The 13,069-nt window shown below is 51.4% G+C and overlaps 1 protein-coding gene across 2 annotated transcripts; it reads left to right on the top strand.

Moving 5' to 3' along the window:
• Window positions 1-670: 670 nt before the first annotated feature.
• Window positions 671-11,636, top strand: LOC138208460 (insulin receptor substrate 2-like). 2 transcript variants are annotated; one of them, XM_069166335.1, is made up of 3 exons: window positions 671-3,594; window positions 3,873-4,369; window positions 10,544-11,636. In XM_069166335.1, exons 1-3 carry the CDS (start codon window positions 911-913, stop codon window positions 10,546-10,548), a joined length of 3,186 nt encoding a protein of 1,061 aa, XP_069022436.1. In that variant the 5' UTR covers window positions 671-910; the 3' UTR covers window positions 10,549-11,636. The 2 variants fall into 2 exon arrangements, with proteins under 2 accessions (XP_069022436.1, XP_069022434.1); XM_069166333.1 differs by having other exon boundaries at window positions 3,870-4,369.
• Window positions 11,637-13,069: the final 1,433 nt, after the last annotated feature.

Genomic DNA, 13,069 nt, shown 5'->3' with positions numbered 1-13,069 from the left:
GTGATCATTTACACCTTCTCCTCGGTTGACCCCTTATTTTCCCCTTGTTTACACAGAGAAAGACACTTTTCCGAGAGATAATGTGCATAATTAACACTAAATGTGGACACTGCTGGAGAGTTAGATGGGAGCGTGAGTGAACTAGACTGAAATAGGAAGGTTCCAGTTGGAGAGGAATACCCACAGGTTTAAAAATAGGCCACAACACTCCTTACATAACAACTGGGACGTCAGGGTTGTTTACATTTTTGCTGCCTGAGAAATGAGAGCTCACAATCCAGCATTTCAAATCCTCATTAATCCAAATGGGTTTAATTAGGCTACTAATCATGTTAAAAATATATATATTTGTTGCTGTGGTTTAATTTTGCTGCAGTAAAATACATATTCAAAACAAGCCTGGTGAGTTTGTTTGTGCTTTCACTTTACAGTAGGGTTTACAGGAATTCGTGCTCTTCAATGAGCTTGGGATATTTCCTATTTCTACAGGAGAGCAGTTGGAAAGCACGAGGGGGCGGGGTTTTGCGTTTCTTGAAGAATCGAATCCAGCCAATAGGAAGCGCCGGTGTCGCTTGACGGACAGGCACGGCCCCTGCAGGACGCCCCGCCCCCCTATGACTCTGTCGTTTTATTCTGTTTTTAGAGCAGCAGCGTCACATGTTGTTTTTCTCCGTGATCAGATCAGTGCCTGGTCCTCTCCCTCTGCACTGTTGCTTCCACCGTGGCTGAGAGCGGACGCGTTCATCGCCGTCTGCTATGGAATAAATAAATAAAAAAGAATTTTTTTTAAAAAAAACGGCTTTTTTTTTTTTTTTTAAGTTTTTGCTGTTAAAATATCTTTTTTTTTTTTTTCTTTTTTTTAAAGAACGGACTTTGCCGATCTGGTCTTGAAAAGAGAAGCGGTTGAGAAATGGCCAGTCCGCCGGCGACGGGAGGACAACTGTTATCTACGAACGGGGTGAAGAAGTGCGGCTACTTGAGGAAGCAGAAGCACGGACACCGGCGCTTCTTCGTGCTCCGCGAGCTCACCGAGCGCTGCCCTGCGCGCCTGGAGTACTACGAGAGCGAGAAGAAATGGAGAAACAAGTCCGCCGCCAAACGGGTCATAACTTTGGACTCCTGTCTGTGCGTAAACAAACGGGCCGACGCCAAACACAAGCACCTCATCGCCCTCTACACCAAGGACGAGTACTTCGCTGTGGCCGCGGACAACGAGCAGGAGCAGGAGAGCTGGTTCACGGTTTTGACTGACTTGATAGCGGAGGGGAAAGTGTACGACAGCCCCGCTTCCACGTCCTCTCTAGTGGGCTTTGAAGAGTCCAGCTACGGGCTCCTTAGTCCCGCAACTCCCGCCTACAAGGAGGTATGGCAGGTCAACTTGAAATCCAAAGGCTTGGGTCAGATCAAGAACCTCACCGGAGTGTACCGGCTGTGTTTGTCCAGCCGGACCATCAGCTTTGTCAAACTGAACTCTGAAACAGCTGCTGTCAGTTTACAGCTCATGAACATCCGGAGATGCGGCCACTCGGACAGCTTCTTCTTCATAGAGGTGGGCCGGTCCGCGGTCACGGGACCGGGGGAGTTCTGGATGCAGGCGGAGGACTCCGTGGTGGCGCAGAACATCCACGAGACCATCCTGGAGGCCATGAAGGCCATGAAGGAGCTGTCCGAGTTCAGGCCGAGGAGCAAGAGCCAGTCGGCCAGTACCAACCCCATCTCCGTGCCCACGCGACGCAACCTCAACAACCTCCCCCCCAGTCAGACCGGCCTGGTGAGGAGATCCAGAACGGACAGCATGGCGGCCACGTCCCCGGGGAGGAAGTTCACGTCCTGTCGGATTAGAACGGCCAGCGAGGGAGACGGGAGCGTGACCCGGCCCGTGTCCACGTCCATATCTGTGAACGGGAGCCCCACCAGTCCCAACTCCGGGAACCACCTCTGCAGGTCCCACACCCTGAGCAGCGGGCGCACCTGCAGGATGCTGGAGTCCTCCTGCAACCTCCATCACAGCCGGTCGATGCCGATGTCCAACTCCCCTCCCGCCGCCTCCAGCCCCATCAGCATGTCTCCCAGAGGGGGGGCTGGTGTTTCCACTCCGGACAAAGCCAGGCGGCCCTTCAGCTGCAGCGCCTCCATCTCCGGCTCCCTCAGCGACACCGGCTTCATGCTGTGCGACGATTACAGCTGCAGCCCGGGCGAACCCAGGTTCCTCTCCCTGACCCGCAGCGACACCCCCGACTCCCTGTCCAGCACGCCTCCATCCCGCGACATCAGCGACCCCTGCGGTTACATGAGCATGGAGGGAGCCAACGGCTGCAGGTCCGCCGGCGGATGTGACGGTTTAGCTTTTGACAAGGACTACAGGAAGCGAACGCACTCCCTCACGACGCCGCGGCAACAGAGGGCGGCGGCGCCGCTCTCCTCCGCCTCCCTGGACGAGTACACGCTCACGAGGATGTCCCACGGACAGAACTCCAACTCGGCCTCGCCCAAAGTGTCCTACCCCGAGGACTACGGCGACATCGAAATCGGTTCGTCCAGGAGCTCCAGCAGCAACCTCTGCGACGACGGCTACATGCCAATGACGCCGGGCGTAGCGCCTCAGTCTGGCAAGGCCGACAACTACGTGCCCATGAGCCCCATGTGCGTCTCCGCACCCAAGCAGATCGTGAACCCTCGGGTGCATCCGCAGGCGGCTGCCGGCGGGGGCTACAAGACCAACTCCCCCTGCAGCAGCTCTCTGGAGGACAACGGCTACATGAGGATGTGGTACGGCTCCAAGTCTTCCATCGAGAGCCCGGACAGACACGGCGAGTACATGAACATGTCGCCCGGAAACCCACCTCCGCTCCAGACCCCGCCCGATTACTACCCGGGCCCGCTGGCTGGTGAACCCACGTCGGTAAGACCGGCCTACCAGACCGGCTCCCACACGCTACCCGCCAAACTTCAGGTCTCCAAGAACGAGGACGGCGGCCAGTACGTGTTGATGAGCCCTCACAGTTTGAGGCAGCGGGTCGGGGAGTCGGACTACTACTCGGTGATGCAGCCCAGCGCAGCTCAAACCTCCCCGCTGAGCCCGTCGGTCCCCTCCCCGGTCAGACACGGCCGAGCAGAGACCCCGCCCTACAGGGGGAGGCTGGGACGGCCCAACAGGCTCTATCTGGACACCCTGAGGACGCTGCCGAGCATGAATGAGCACCCTCTCCCCGGAGAGCCCCGGAGCCCCGGGGAGTACATCAACATCGAATTCAGCAGCGCCAGATTCTCCCTGCCCTCCACCGTGTCCACGGAGAGCCGGTCTTCGTCGCTGGGCTCCAGCGGCGGGGGCCCCGGAAGGTCGTCTCTGACAGACTACATAAACCTCGAGCTGGGCTCGCGCTCACCCAAAGAGGCCGACGCTCCCGCCAAGCGCTTGGACGCGCTCCCGGAGCTGGCCACGTGCCCCTGCTCGGAGGAGGAGGACGCAGTGTACCGCGCGGATGGTGAGAAAGGCTCTCGGGGCCTCCGCGACGAGGTGAAAAACGACTACACGGAGATGACGTTCGCGATGACGAGCTCGCCCCCGCAGCTCGTTCCTCACAACACGGCCAGGTATGTGCGTGTCTGTTGGCAGTTTGGTATCGTTTATTTCTACAGCCTGGGTATGATGGAGCACAATCAAAGCGAAACAAACTATCACTGAGTTACAGCAAGAACAGACTTGATTGAGTTTCATTAACAAAAAGCAGATAGGGATTTTAAAGGTTTACTACAAGTTGAATGGAAAAATGAAGTAAATAAAGGTTTTAGATTGTTGTTTTTGTTTTTTTTGCTTATTTCTCTATAAATAATTTTAAAAAAATGATTGTTGAAACCCTGTTTTCCAGCAGCCAGAGTAGCAGGGACAGGACGCTCTCTCTGGAGGACCAGGGCGTCCCAGAACACATCGGGGTCTTCTTGCTCGGCGCCGCCTCTTCCCCCACGGTGGACCCGGACTGCTCTGCCAAGGTGATCCGGGCCAACCCGCAGGGACGGCGGCGCCACAGCTCCGAAACCTTCTCCTCCACCGCCACCGTGACCCCGGTCTTCCCTTCCTTCGCCCGCGGCGACGCGGTGAAGCGGCACAGCTCGGTGGAGAACATCTCGTCCCGGAGCAGCGAGGGCTCCGACGACGAGTACGGCAGCCCCGTGAACCGGCAGAGCTCAGCCGGCTACCCCAACGGACTCAACTACATTGCCTTGAACCTGCTGGACAACAGGGACGTGGAGAAATGCGAGGACCTGGTTGGCTTCAAACCCACCAGCAGCTGCAAAGGGGGTATCAATGGATTACACAGCTCGCCATATGTCTGTTTGGGATTCAAGGAGGCTGCAACCACTGCCAAAGGTGGGTTGAGGTTTATGTCAGATGTGTTGCTGCTGAATAATTGAACTAAAACATTTTAAAGCCCTGCAGGTGGTCCTGGTTTTTTAACAGAGGGGAGCATGAATAGAGTCAATTAGGAGAGGAAGAACAACAAGGGCTTTGGCAAACTCGCATTTCCTCAAGATTCAAATTCAAACTGGCTCTGTGGATTTCAAAGTACACGAGTAGGTGGTGCCGGCGTTGCCTTCGGGGACTCCTCCTGAGCTCCTACGTCTGATTTTCTCACGAGTGTTGCCTGTTCTACAATTTACTATTGTAGTTAAACATCAGAGCGCCGTCGGATGTCCGAGCAAAAAACAGCCATTCATTGAATTAATTTCGGTGCTTTTTTAAAAAAATTTCTTCAAGATCCTTAACAGAGAGCGATCCCGGTGTTTCCCTGCGACACGTGAATGCACCACGAGGCTGCTATGAAACGTGACCAGGCTGAGGGCTGCGAAGTAAACAAGCACCGTGACAGAGCAGGACGCTGCCTCCCTGCCGATGGGGATTGCAGAGCTGCAGACGCCCCAAAAATACCTTAAAAAGTCCACCAACGCTTGTAAATGAAAGAAAGTCTTTCAGAAATGAACGGAAATAACAGATTAGATATTTATTTTTTTATGAGTATGAAGGCTTTAATGGGTCAAATAGTTGTTTAACATTGGGTTCCCTGTGCCTTGTTTTTTCGTGACGCCACGGGAGCGATGGCCGGGGCTTCCTGTCAGTTGTAATGTCACTCGGAGCCCGAGGGCCTTTCCGGGCTGTTGTTTTTCAGTTGGGTAGGCATTAGGATGTGTTGCAGATCAATATGACCTCCACAGACCCCCTCATTCCCACCGTCCCGCCATCCCAGAATACCCACGCGAAAACCAAAAACTAGGCTGTGTGGCGCAGGGGGGACAGCACGGGACGGGTGTAATACGAGGAGAAGTCCGAACTTCAAGTTTGGACACTGGACATGTGCTCCTGAGGCCCAGCACAAGTGGGTATTGTGTCCTTGCAGGCAGAGATGGAGGGGAGGGGAGGGAGTGAGGGGGGGGGGGGGGGTGCACAACAAAGCAGGCGAGTTGCTATGCAGCCATCAGGTAACTGGATGTCACGGTCTGCATTCCTGGCTGAGCTGGTTTGAAAAAGTTGCTTGGGGGGGGGGGCTGTTTTTTTGTCCCCCGGGGGCCTTTCTAGGGGTCATTTGAATAGAAAGCGGCTTTTATTTCACCACAAGGCTCCCGTGTGTGTGTGTGTGTGTGTGTGTGTGTGTGTGTGTGTGTGTGTGAGAGAGGGTTTCATTTTTTTTTTTTAGCACACGGGACAGAAAAACGGAAGTTATTGGTGTTTGTAGAGTCGGTGATGCTTCGGTAAATAAAGAGGAAGGTGGCGACAGACGACGGAAAATCCGGTTTGTTCCTCGAAGTGCCTCATTTCAGGCTTTCTTTTGAACTTGTTTGCGACATTTTTGGGGAATTTTGACAAAACTAAAACGGCGATTAACTCGAGCCCGACAGGTACTGGATTTTGTTCATATTGTTCCACTAAACTTTAAGATTGTTTGTTTGCTGTCATTTCCAAGCAGGTCTTCCTTTTAAACTGTCGGAAGTTTCAATTTGTGGAGAAAATATCACACACAAAAAAAAAAAAAAAATATCCTGCACTTTGTTTTTATTTTTACGTACAACATATAACATAACATGTACCCGATACATGTCTTATGGCCGATATCAGCCCACGTATGAATCTGTTGAGCTCCACTACTAACGACATGCCTGTTGGTCTTCATCTGAGTGGGTTGGGTGGGGGAGTCACGCACATACATGTGGAGTCCGGCACGTACTCACGCAGAGCAGTTTTTCCTCTCTGGGATTTTTTTAAATTTTTTTTATTTCCAGCGGTGTAGCCTGCATCCGTGAACACTTGGGAGAGATGTGTGTGTGTGTGTGTGTGTGTGTGTGTGTGTGCTCGCAGAGAGAGAGCTGTTTAGTTTTCCAAGCTCGACTGGCTGTTTGTGGGTTGAGCGAGTGAACGCGTGCATAATGGAGCAGGATGGCACGTGCACTCCGCTGCCCTTGTGCCTCATTAGGCTGTTCACTTAGCACAAGTAAGACAAGTGGGGGGGGGGATGAGATGGAGCCTTGTATGCTCAGTAGGGAAGGGGCTTTGTTGTTGTTTTTTGTTTTTTTGAAGCAGCAAACAAACTCATTGGCGAGGGCCCCCTCCATTTTTCCACCAAGGTGCATTCTGGGAGAGCAGGAGCCGATCGCTTGTTTACCGAGCGCCGTGTGGCGAAGCACGGGGTGAAGGAGGTCAAAGTGGGACCCAAAAAAAAAAAAAAAAAAAAATCTCCGCTGCAGCCAAACACCGCCGCTGCTTTTGTCGGAGAGATGGAGTTTGGCTCTTTCTGTTTGTCAGGATCAAAGTCGGCGGCCCTCCCCCCCCCGACCGCCCTGAGGAATTTAGCGTTGGGCCCCCTGACCCATGTGACATCCCCCCTTTTGGGTGAGAAACGTGACTGCCGTGCTTCCAGTTAACAAACACCCCCCCCCCTCCCCCGGGGGCCGTACTGTAAAGCCTCTGAAGGCTGGGTAGGAGTTTCTTTTTGTGCGTGCTCTCCACCTAGAGTCATCTCAGATGGCCGGCATGCACGGTCAGGAGTTTTGTCTACCTCTTGCTTCCGTCAGCGGGGCCGGCCCATGTGACACGTCGGGAGGCGGTGGGTTTACCTCCGCCCCACAACCTGAGCCGGCAGTCTGCGGCTCCTCGTCGGGCCACCGGCTCGCCGCGGCTCAGCCGGGTGGATGTTCTGTACCAGACCCAGATTAGCCAAGTCAGCCGTCTCCGTTTCCACCTCCCTCGTTTGACTAATACCTTTTTTCTGACGGCGACGACCGGCTCCTGACAATCCAACGCGCCTCGAGATCACTCGTACTGCAGGGCCGAACATCAAGTCGAGTAAAGGGGATAAATGGGTGAAAAAAGGGTGAGCCCCCCCCACACCCACACCCACACCTCCCCCGCTGTGACAACGCAAGTCCCTCCTGAGTGCTCGTGGCAGATGGCCACTCTCCGGAGGGCAAGAGTTTTGTTGGAGTGTGTGTGTGTGTGTGTGTGTGTGTGTGGTGGGGGGGGGGGGGTGATAAACACCTGCCACCCTGCCCGATTCCTCACACACATGCAAACACTCTCATTACACCGATTTTCCTCTTCCTCATGCACGCAAGATCTGCATGTAAACATATACATGCTGCTATGTGTCTCTCCCTAGTGCACTTTCTACCTACCCCCCCCCCCCTCACCCCTCCACCCCCCTTAGCCCCTCCACCCCCTCCCCCCCACTCACTAATGACGGCCCGCCATCTGCCGCACCCACAGGCTGCAGAGAGCACGACCAACAGCGGCGAGCGAGAGTGTGTGTGTGTGTGTGTGTGTGTGTGTGTGTCTGTGTATCTGTGTGTGTGTGATTTGTCAGCCAGATTACAGACATCCGCGGCGTCCATCGACTCAAATCCCGCTTCCTCCCCGGACGCCATTCAGTAAAGTTGTGCAGCGAGTGATGCCATCGGTAGAAAAATGCACCGCGAGCGTGTCGTGTGTGGATGCGTGCTACTCACACACACACACACACACACACACACACGCACGCATCCCCGCTGATGTTGATGTCATAAGGGGTGACGTGTGTGGGGGGAGATGGGGGAGGAAGAGGAGGGAGGCAGGGAGCGAAAGAGGTCAGGTTGCACAGCCATGCATCCCTAACTCGCTCTGAGCGCGATCAGCAGACGAGCCCGGCGGAGGCAGGAGCGGTTTGCCAAAGTGTGTGTGTGTGTGTGTGTGGGGGGGGGGGGGGGTGGGGGGGTCACGAGATGAGCGCAAGGGCGTTCATGAGATGCATCATGGGAAAGATGACGGGGGGGGGGGGAAACAAAAACAAACGCGTCTTCATTTTAATAATCGTTGCGCGTAAGTACGTGATTCGTGTGTACACGACGGCCGCATTGAACCGCGTCCTCCTCTGCAGAAGCTGCAGCAACTCAACACGTGGCTCCGTTGCCACGTTTCTAACGTGGCACCTTTTTTGTTCTGCCGCCTTCGTGGAATCACTCGTAAAAAGGTGACACCTGATTTGTACCCATCAGCCTGATTGTCCGATCTGTTCCTGCTGCATCCCTGCACACACACCAGCTGCTAAATCGCTTATTTACACACACACACACACACACACACACACACGTCAGAGCTGCATTGAAGCCGAGAACATAAAACAAAGCGGTGCGACTAGCCGAGGCAGGAAATCCAGAAAATGCCGTGTTACATGATATATAGAAAACCAACATGCACACGTAACACCACGGGCTCCTGTGTCAGAGTTTCCAGGCAGCAGCGCGCGCGCGTGTGCGTATGTGTGTGTGTGTGTGTGTGTGTGTGTATGTGTGTGTGTGTGTGCCACGGCTCAGGGAGGAAGAGGAGGGGAGGAGGGGGGGGGGGGGGGGGGGGGGGCTAAACTAGGCCGGGATGTTCCAGACAGAAGCGCTAGCTGCTAGATAACTGCGTGGCCAGCGTTCCCCACATTTAGCCAGCCACGGCTCCAGATGAGATTACAGCCCTCTGCAGGCGAGATTAGACGGGGCCGAGGTGGGGTGGAGGGGTGGAGGGGTGGGGGGGGGTGTTAGATCATGGAGTGCCGGCGGCTACTCCACGGACAGCAGCTGGGGAATACGTAACGCCAAGGTGCGGGCGTGTGTTTGGTGTCCAAATGTTGGAAGTGAGCACTTTCAAATCCAACCGTGTCCATGTTGACGTTTTGATCGTGCATTTTATAAGATTGGAGGACTTCTCTTTGGATTCGGTCTCCGTCCTGTCCGTCGTTTTAGTGCGTCAAATACATCTTTTGAAGGATCTAAATGTGGTCGTCTATAAAGGGAAACGCCGCCGAGAGGCCGCAGATCGTGTTTCTTCACGTGATCGCTGGACGACGGCTCCAAAAATGGCAACTTTTCATCAACTAAGAAAAACAGCCGCGCGCACTCGAGCTCGTCCGCCTTTTTGGCTTTTTTGGGAAGACGAGTTATCGTCCCCTAAAAAGGGGGGGGGGGGGGTGCTCGTCCTCTCCGTCCCTTCGAGTAAATCCTTCCCGCTGCGTCTCACGATGAAACACCCGACGTAGCCATCAATATCTGCTGCAACGTCAACGCGGTGTGTGTGTGTGTGTGTGTGTGTGTGTGTGTGTGTGCGCGCGCGCGCGCAATATCAAAGACGCATCCTGCCTGTAGACGCTCCTCCGTTGCTCGGCGTGTGTCCATAGCAACACGGCAGCTCGACAGGAGAAACCCCCCCCCCGCCCCCCTCCTCCCCTCAACCCCCATCGCTCGCTCTACAACCCAGATTATGTAATTACGACCGTCGTGGAACAGCCCCCTCCCACACACACACACACACACACACACACACACACACACACAGAGAAAATGACGAAGACCCACCACAGACAAACAAACAAACGCACATTTTAAATTGTAACGAGGAGGAAATATCACTGCGACGATGCTTTGACACAAATGTTTGTTTGGGGGGCACAATAATGAATTCCTGACTCGCCGCGGTGTCCAGCACTCGCTGTTCTCGCTGTTTAAGCTGTTTTTCCCCAGCGTCTGCTTGTTATTGTGCCACCAAAACACTAATCTGAGTCTGTGAATGAGTTCACGCTGTACAGTACACGTAACGCTCTGTTCTCTCAAACCTCCCGTGTCCGCTGTCTCAAAGGTCCGCCTAATTGGCGCCAGTGTTGTTTGTGGGGAAAGTGATCAGACTCCGGGTTTAGTCGTTTCTGTTTGAGTAATAAATGATGCGGGCGTGTTTTTAAGCGAAGGAGAACGGAACGTGTTTTGAACGGAACGGGATTTGGTGAATCGTTGTACGATCTGAACGGTAAAGTCTTTACCATCATACGGAGGAACCCAACAATTCTCTATTGAGCAGCTGGGAGGGAAAAAAAACAAATCTCCCTTTTAACAGGAACGAACCTCCGACAGCGACCGTTTGCGTCCCGGCCGAGTTCCCTGTTATGAAATCTCGTGAGTTAACTTCTGAAAAGAGTTTTTAAATTGTTTCCTATTTCCATTAACTCCCTTTTTTTTTTCTCTCTTATATTTTCATCTCTTCCAGACTGAAGGATTCATTTGTCGTCTTGAAACTTGGCGTCTTGACTGACCTGCTGCTCGAAACAACAACAACAACAACAACAACAACTCTGCCCTTCCACTGGGCTTTTAGGCCCTAAGAGACTGTCTGGACACGCAGCGTCACAAACACACACTAAGGAAACAAAACAGGTCACCATCTATGCATGTTATGAATTTGCCGATGGCGGGACAGGTGTGTGTGTGTGTGTGTGTGTGTGTGTGTGTGTGTGTGTGGATGGGCGGGCGGGCGGATGTTGTTTCCCTGCACTTTTAGAGGCCATTTCTCCTGTGACCCACATTTTGGCACAAGCACAGAAGCAAAGATAGTCAGACAATAACAGAGCTGCAATGGCACCCAGATACTATTTATTTACTTGAGGGGAGTTTGTATGGATGCCTGCGTGTTCCGAGACAAAGATCGACCAACAGGTATGCCAGTGAGCAATGAAACCTGCTATAGAAAAAGGCCCGGGGGTCCGAGGACACCAAGGTACACTGAGTATATTTAACTATATGTAGATTAGATATTATATTTATTTTTGGATGATGAATGTCTGATAAGACCTACCCAATGCCTTAATGTCTATACTGTCCTTATGTTTTCTATGAAATAAGCGATAAATATTCTATTATGGTATGTTTGTTTGGACCTACATCTCTATATTGTTATTCTCTCGTGGAAAGTAAAAATGCCTAGTTTACCATTCAAATATATTATTTCAGAAAATGTACAGTACGGTGGGGCTGCTCCAGATCGGATTTTATTGTATTGATATTAAAGTATTTTCTTAAGTACTAATTTCTTATCCATTCTAACCTAGTTTATTTTTTTGTCCAATCAAAAGCGCTGGACTTAAAGGAAATATATTTCTCTAAATGTCTTTTAAGAGTTACGCATGTCTTTTTATAACTCGGCTCAGACCCCCCACAAACAGCCGGGCATCTGAATGCACTGTACCTCCCGCAGTTCCTCAGTCACTTGAGCCTGAAAACCTCACACACTCCTACCTTCAAACCTACAGCCTGCTGTGATATCGTTTGACTGTACAATTGTCTAGTTGAGGTGATAACGGATGAGTGGGGTGGGTGGGTGGGGGGCGGGGGGTAGGGGGCGGCAACAGAAACTGCCGAGGTTGGGGCGGGTAGGGGGAGGGTGGGTTGTGGTCAGCCAGCGAGCGCCGGAGTCAAGGAAATAATAGAGAGGCCCACAGCCACATCTGGCACCATCGTGGAGGCTCGCTGGAGAATCATCTGTCTGGAAAATATCATTACATGGCAGACGGTATGAAAAAAAAGAGAATTATGTAACGTCACAAGTTAAAGCGAGACTAACTTACAGGGTGATCCTGGAAAGAGAAATCAAGTCAGCAGACACACGTGGTAACAAAAAAAGTGTTATATTTCTGACAAATTTGTCAGAAAGAATACTTTATTTCTTCTTCAGAGTCTTGTTTTAATTTGTCCGAGCGAACCCTAAACAGACTTTTTTTTTTTTTTTTTTTTAAATCGTCTGCCGCCTCCCGAGAGCCTCTGGAAATGGCCGCCGGTGTATTTTGTTTTCTCGACATTATCGGAAAGCACTTTTTTAATCCGCGTCCTGACTGCGGTCCTCGTGTCGTCCACTGTGCCGACTCCAGCTGGCTCACAACCCCTTTAGTGTACGGTAGATTGTAACACTTCTGACCAAGTCTTGAATGTATCGCTGAACACCGCGGAAAATAATGTGCAAATGGTTTTGACAAGAGTTTGAGTAATATTGGAGTATCTATTTATCGTCAGTGTCTTGAATGTGTATATTGTGTACATAGAGAGAGTTTAACTAAAAAAAAACAAAATCAATCTATTGAATATACATAGAGTACTTAGATTTGATCTATGTTGCAATGATATTCCCGTGTAAAGACTTTGGCTACCGACTTTTAAATGTTTTTATTTTGCTTTGGGGTTGTACAGTGTATTGTAAGCTTTTCTCCCTCACAGCCTCTGTGACTATATGGAAAAAAAATTATCTTTGTCTATTTTATTATAGAGATCTCTTTGCCTTGTCGACACACTTTACCTAATGGCATATGCAATAGTGACATGAAAAAAAAAAAATCTAGTTTACAACTGTGGAACCAAATGTAACACTGCATTGATTTATTAGTATTTTTTTTCTTTTTGTGATGAGCAGGAGCTGTTTCGCTCCTTGTACATTTCTCTTTCTGCCAAGTGTTTTTGTTTTTCATCGCTGGGAACTTTCATTTCTTGACATGTCTAAAAAAGCGCTTTCCCCCCGTTTCTGTGTCCACGGACGGATTCTTCTTTGCAGATTGATCTTCGATTGATTCAAGTTTGAATGTGTCGTCGTCTTCCATTGTACATAGTTCAATATACTGTTTATTGTGATGCTCACAAGAGATGATTATAATGATTTATAAATTCTGGTAGTTGAGTATTGCTTTTGTCTGTATTAATTATAGATAGCAACCGAACAGAAATAAATGAGTTTATTTAAAGAGGTACAACT

Source organism: Embiotoca jacksoni, unplaced genomic scaffold (genome assembly GCF_022577435.1).
Source record: "Embiotoca jacksoni isolate LCO1_2020_lvr unplaced genomic scaffold, fEmbJac1.0.p SCAF_38, whole genome shotgun sequence".
NCBI classification, from domain to species: Eukaryota; Metazoa; Chordata; class Actinopteri; family Embiotocidae; genus Embiotoca; species Embiotoca jacksoni.
This window is presented reverse-complemented; position numbering and strand designations above follow the sequence as displayed.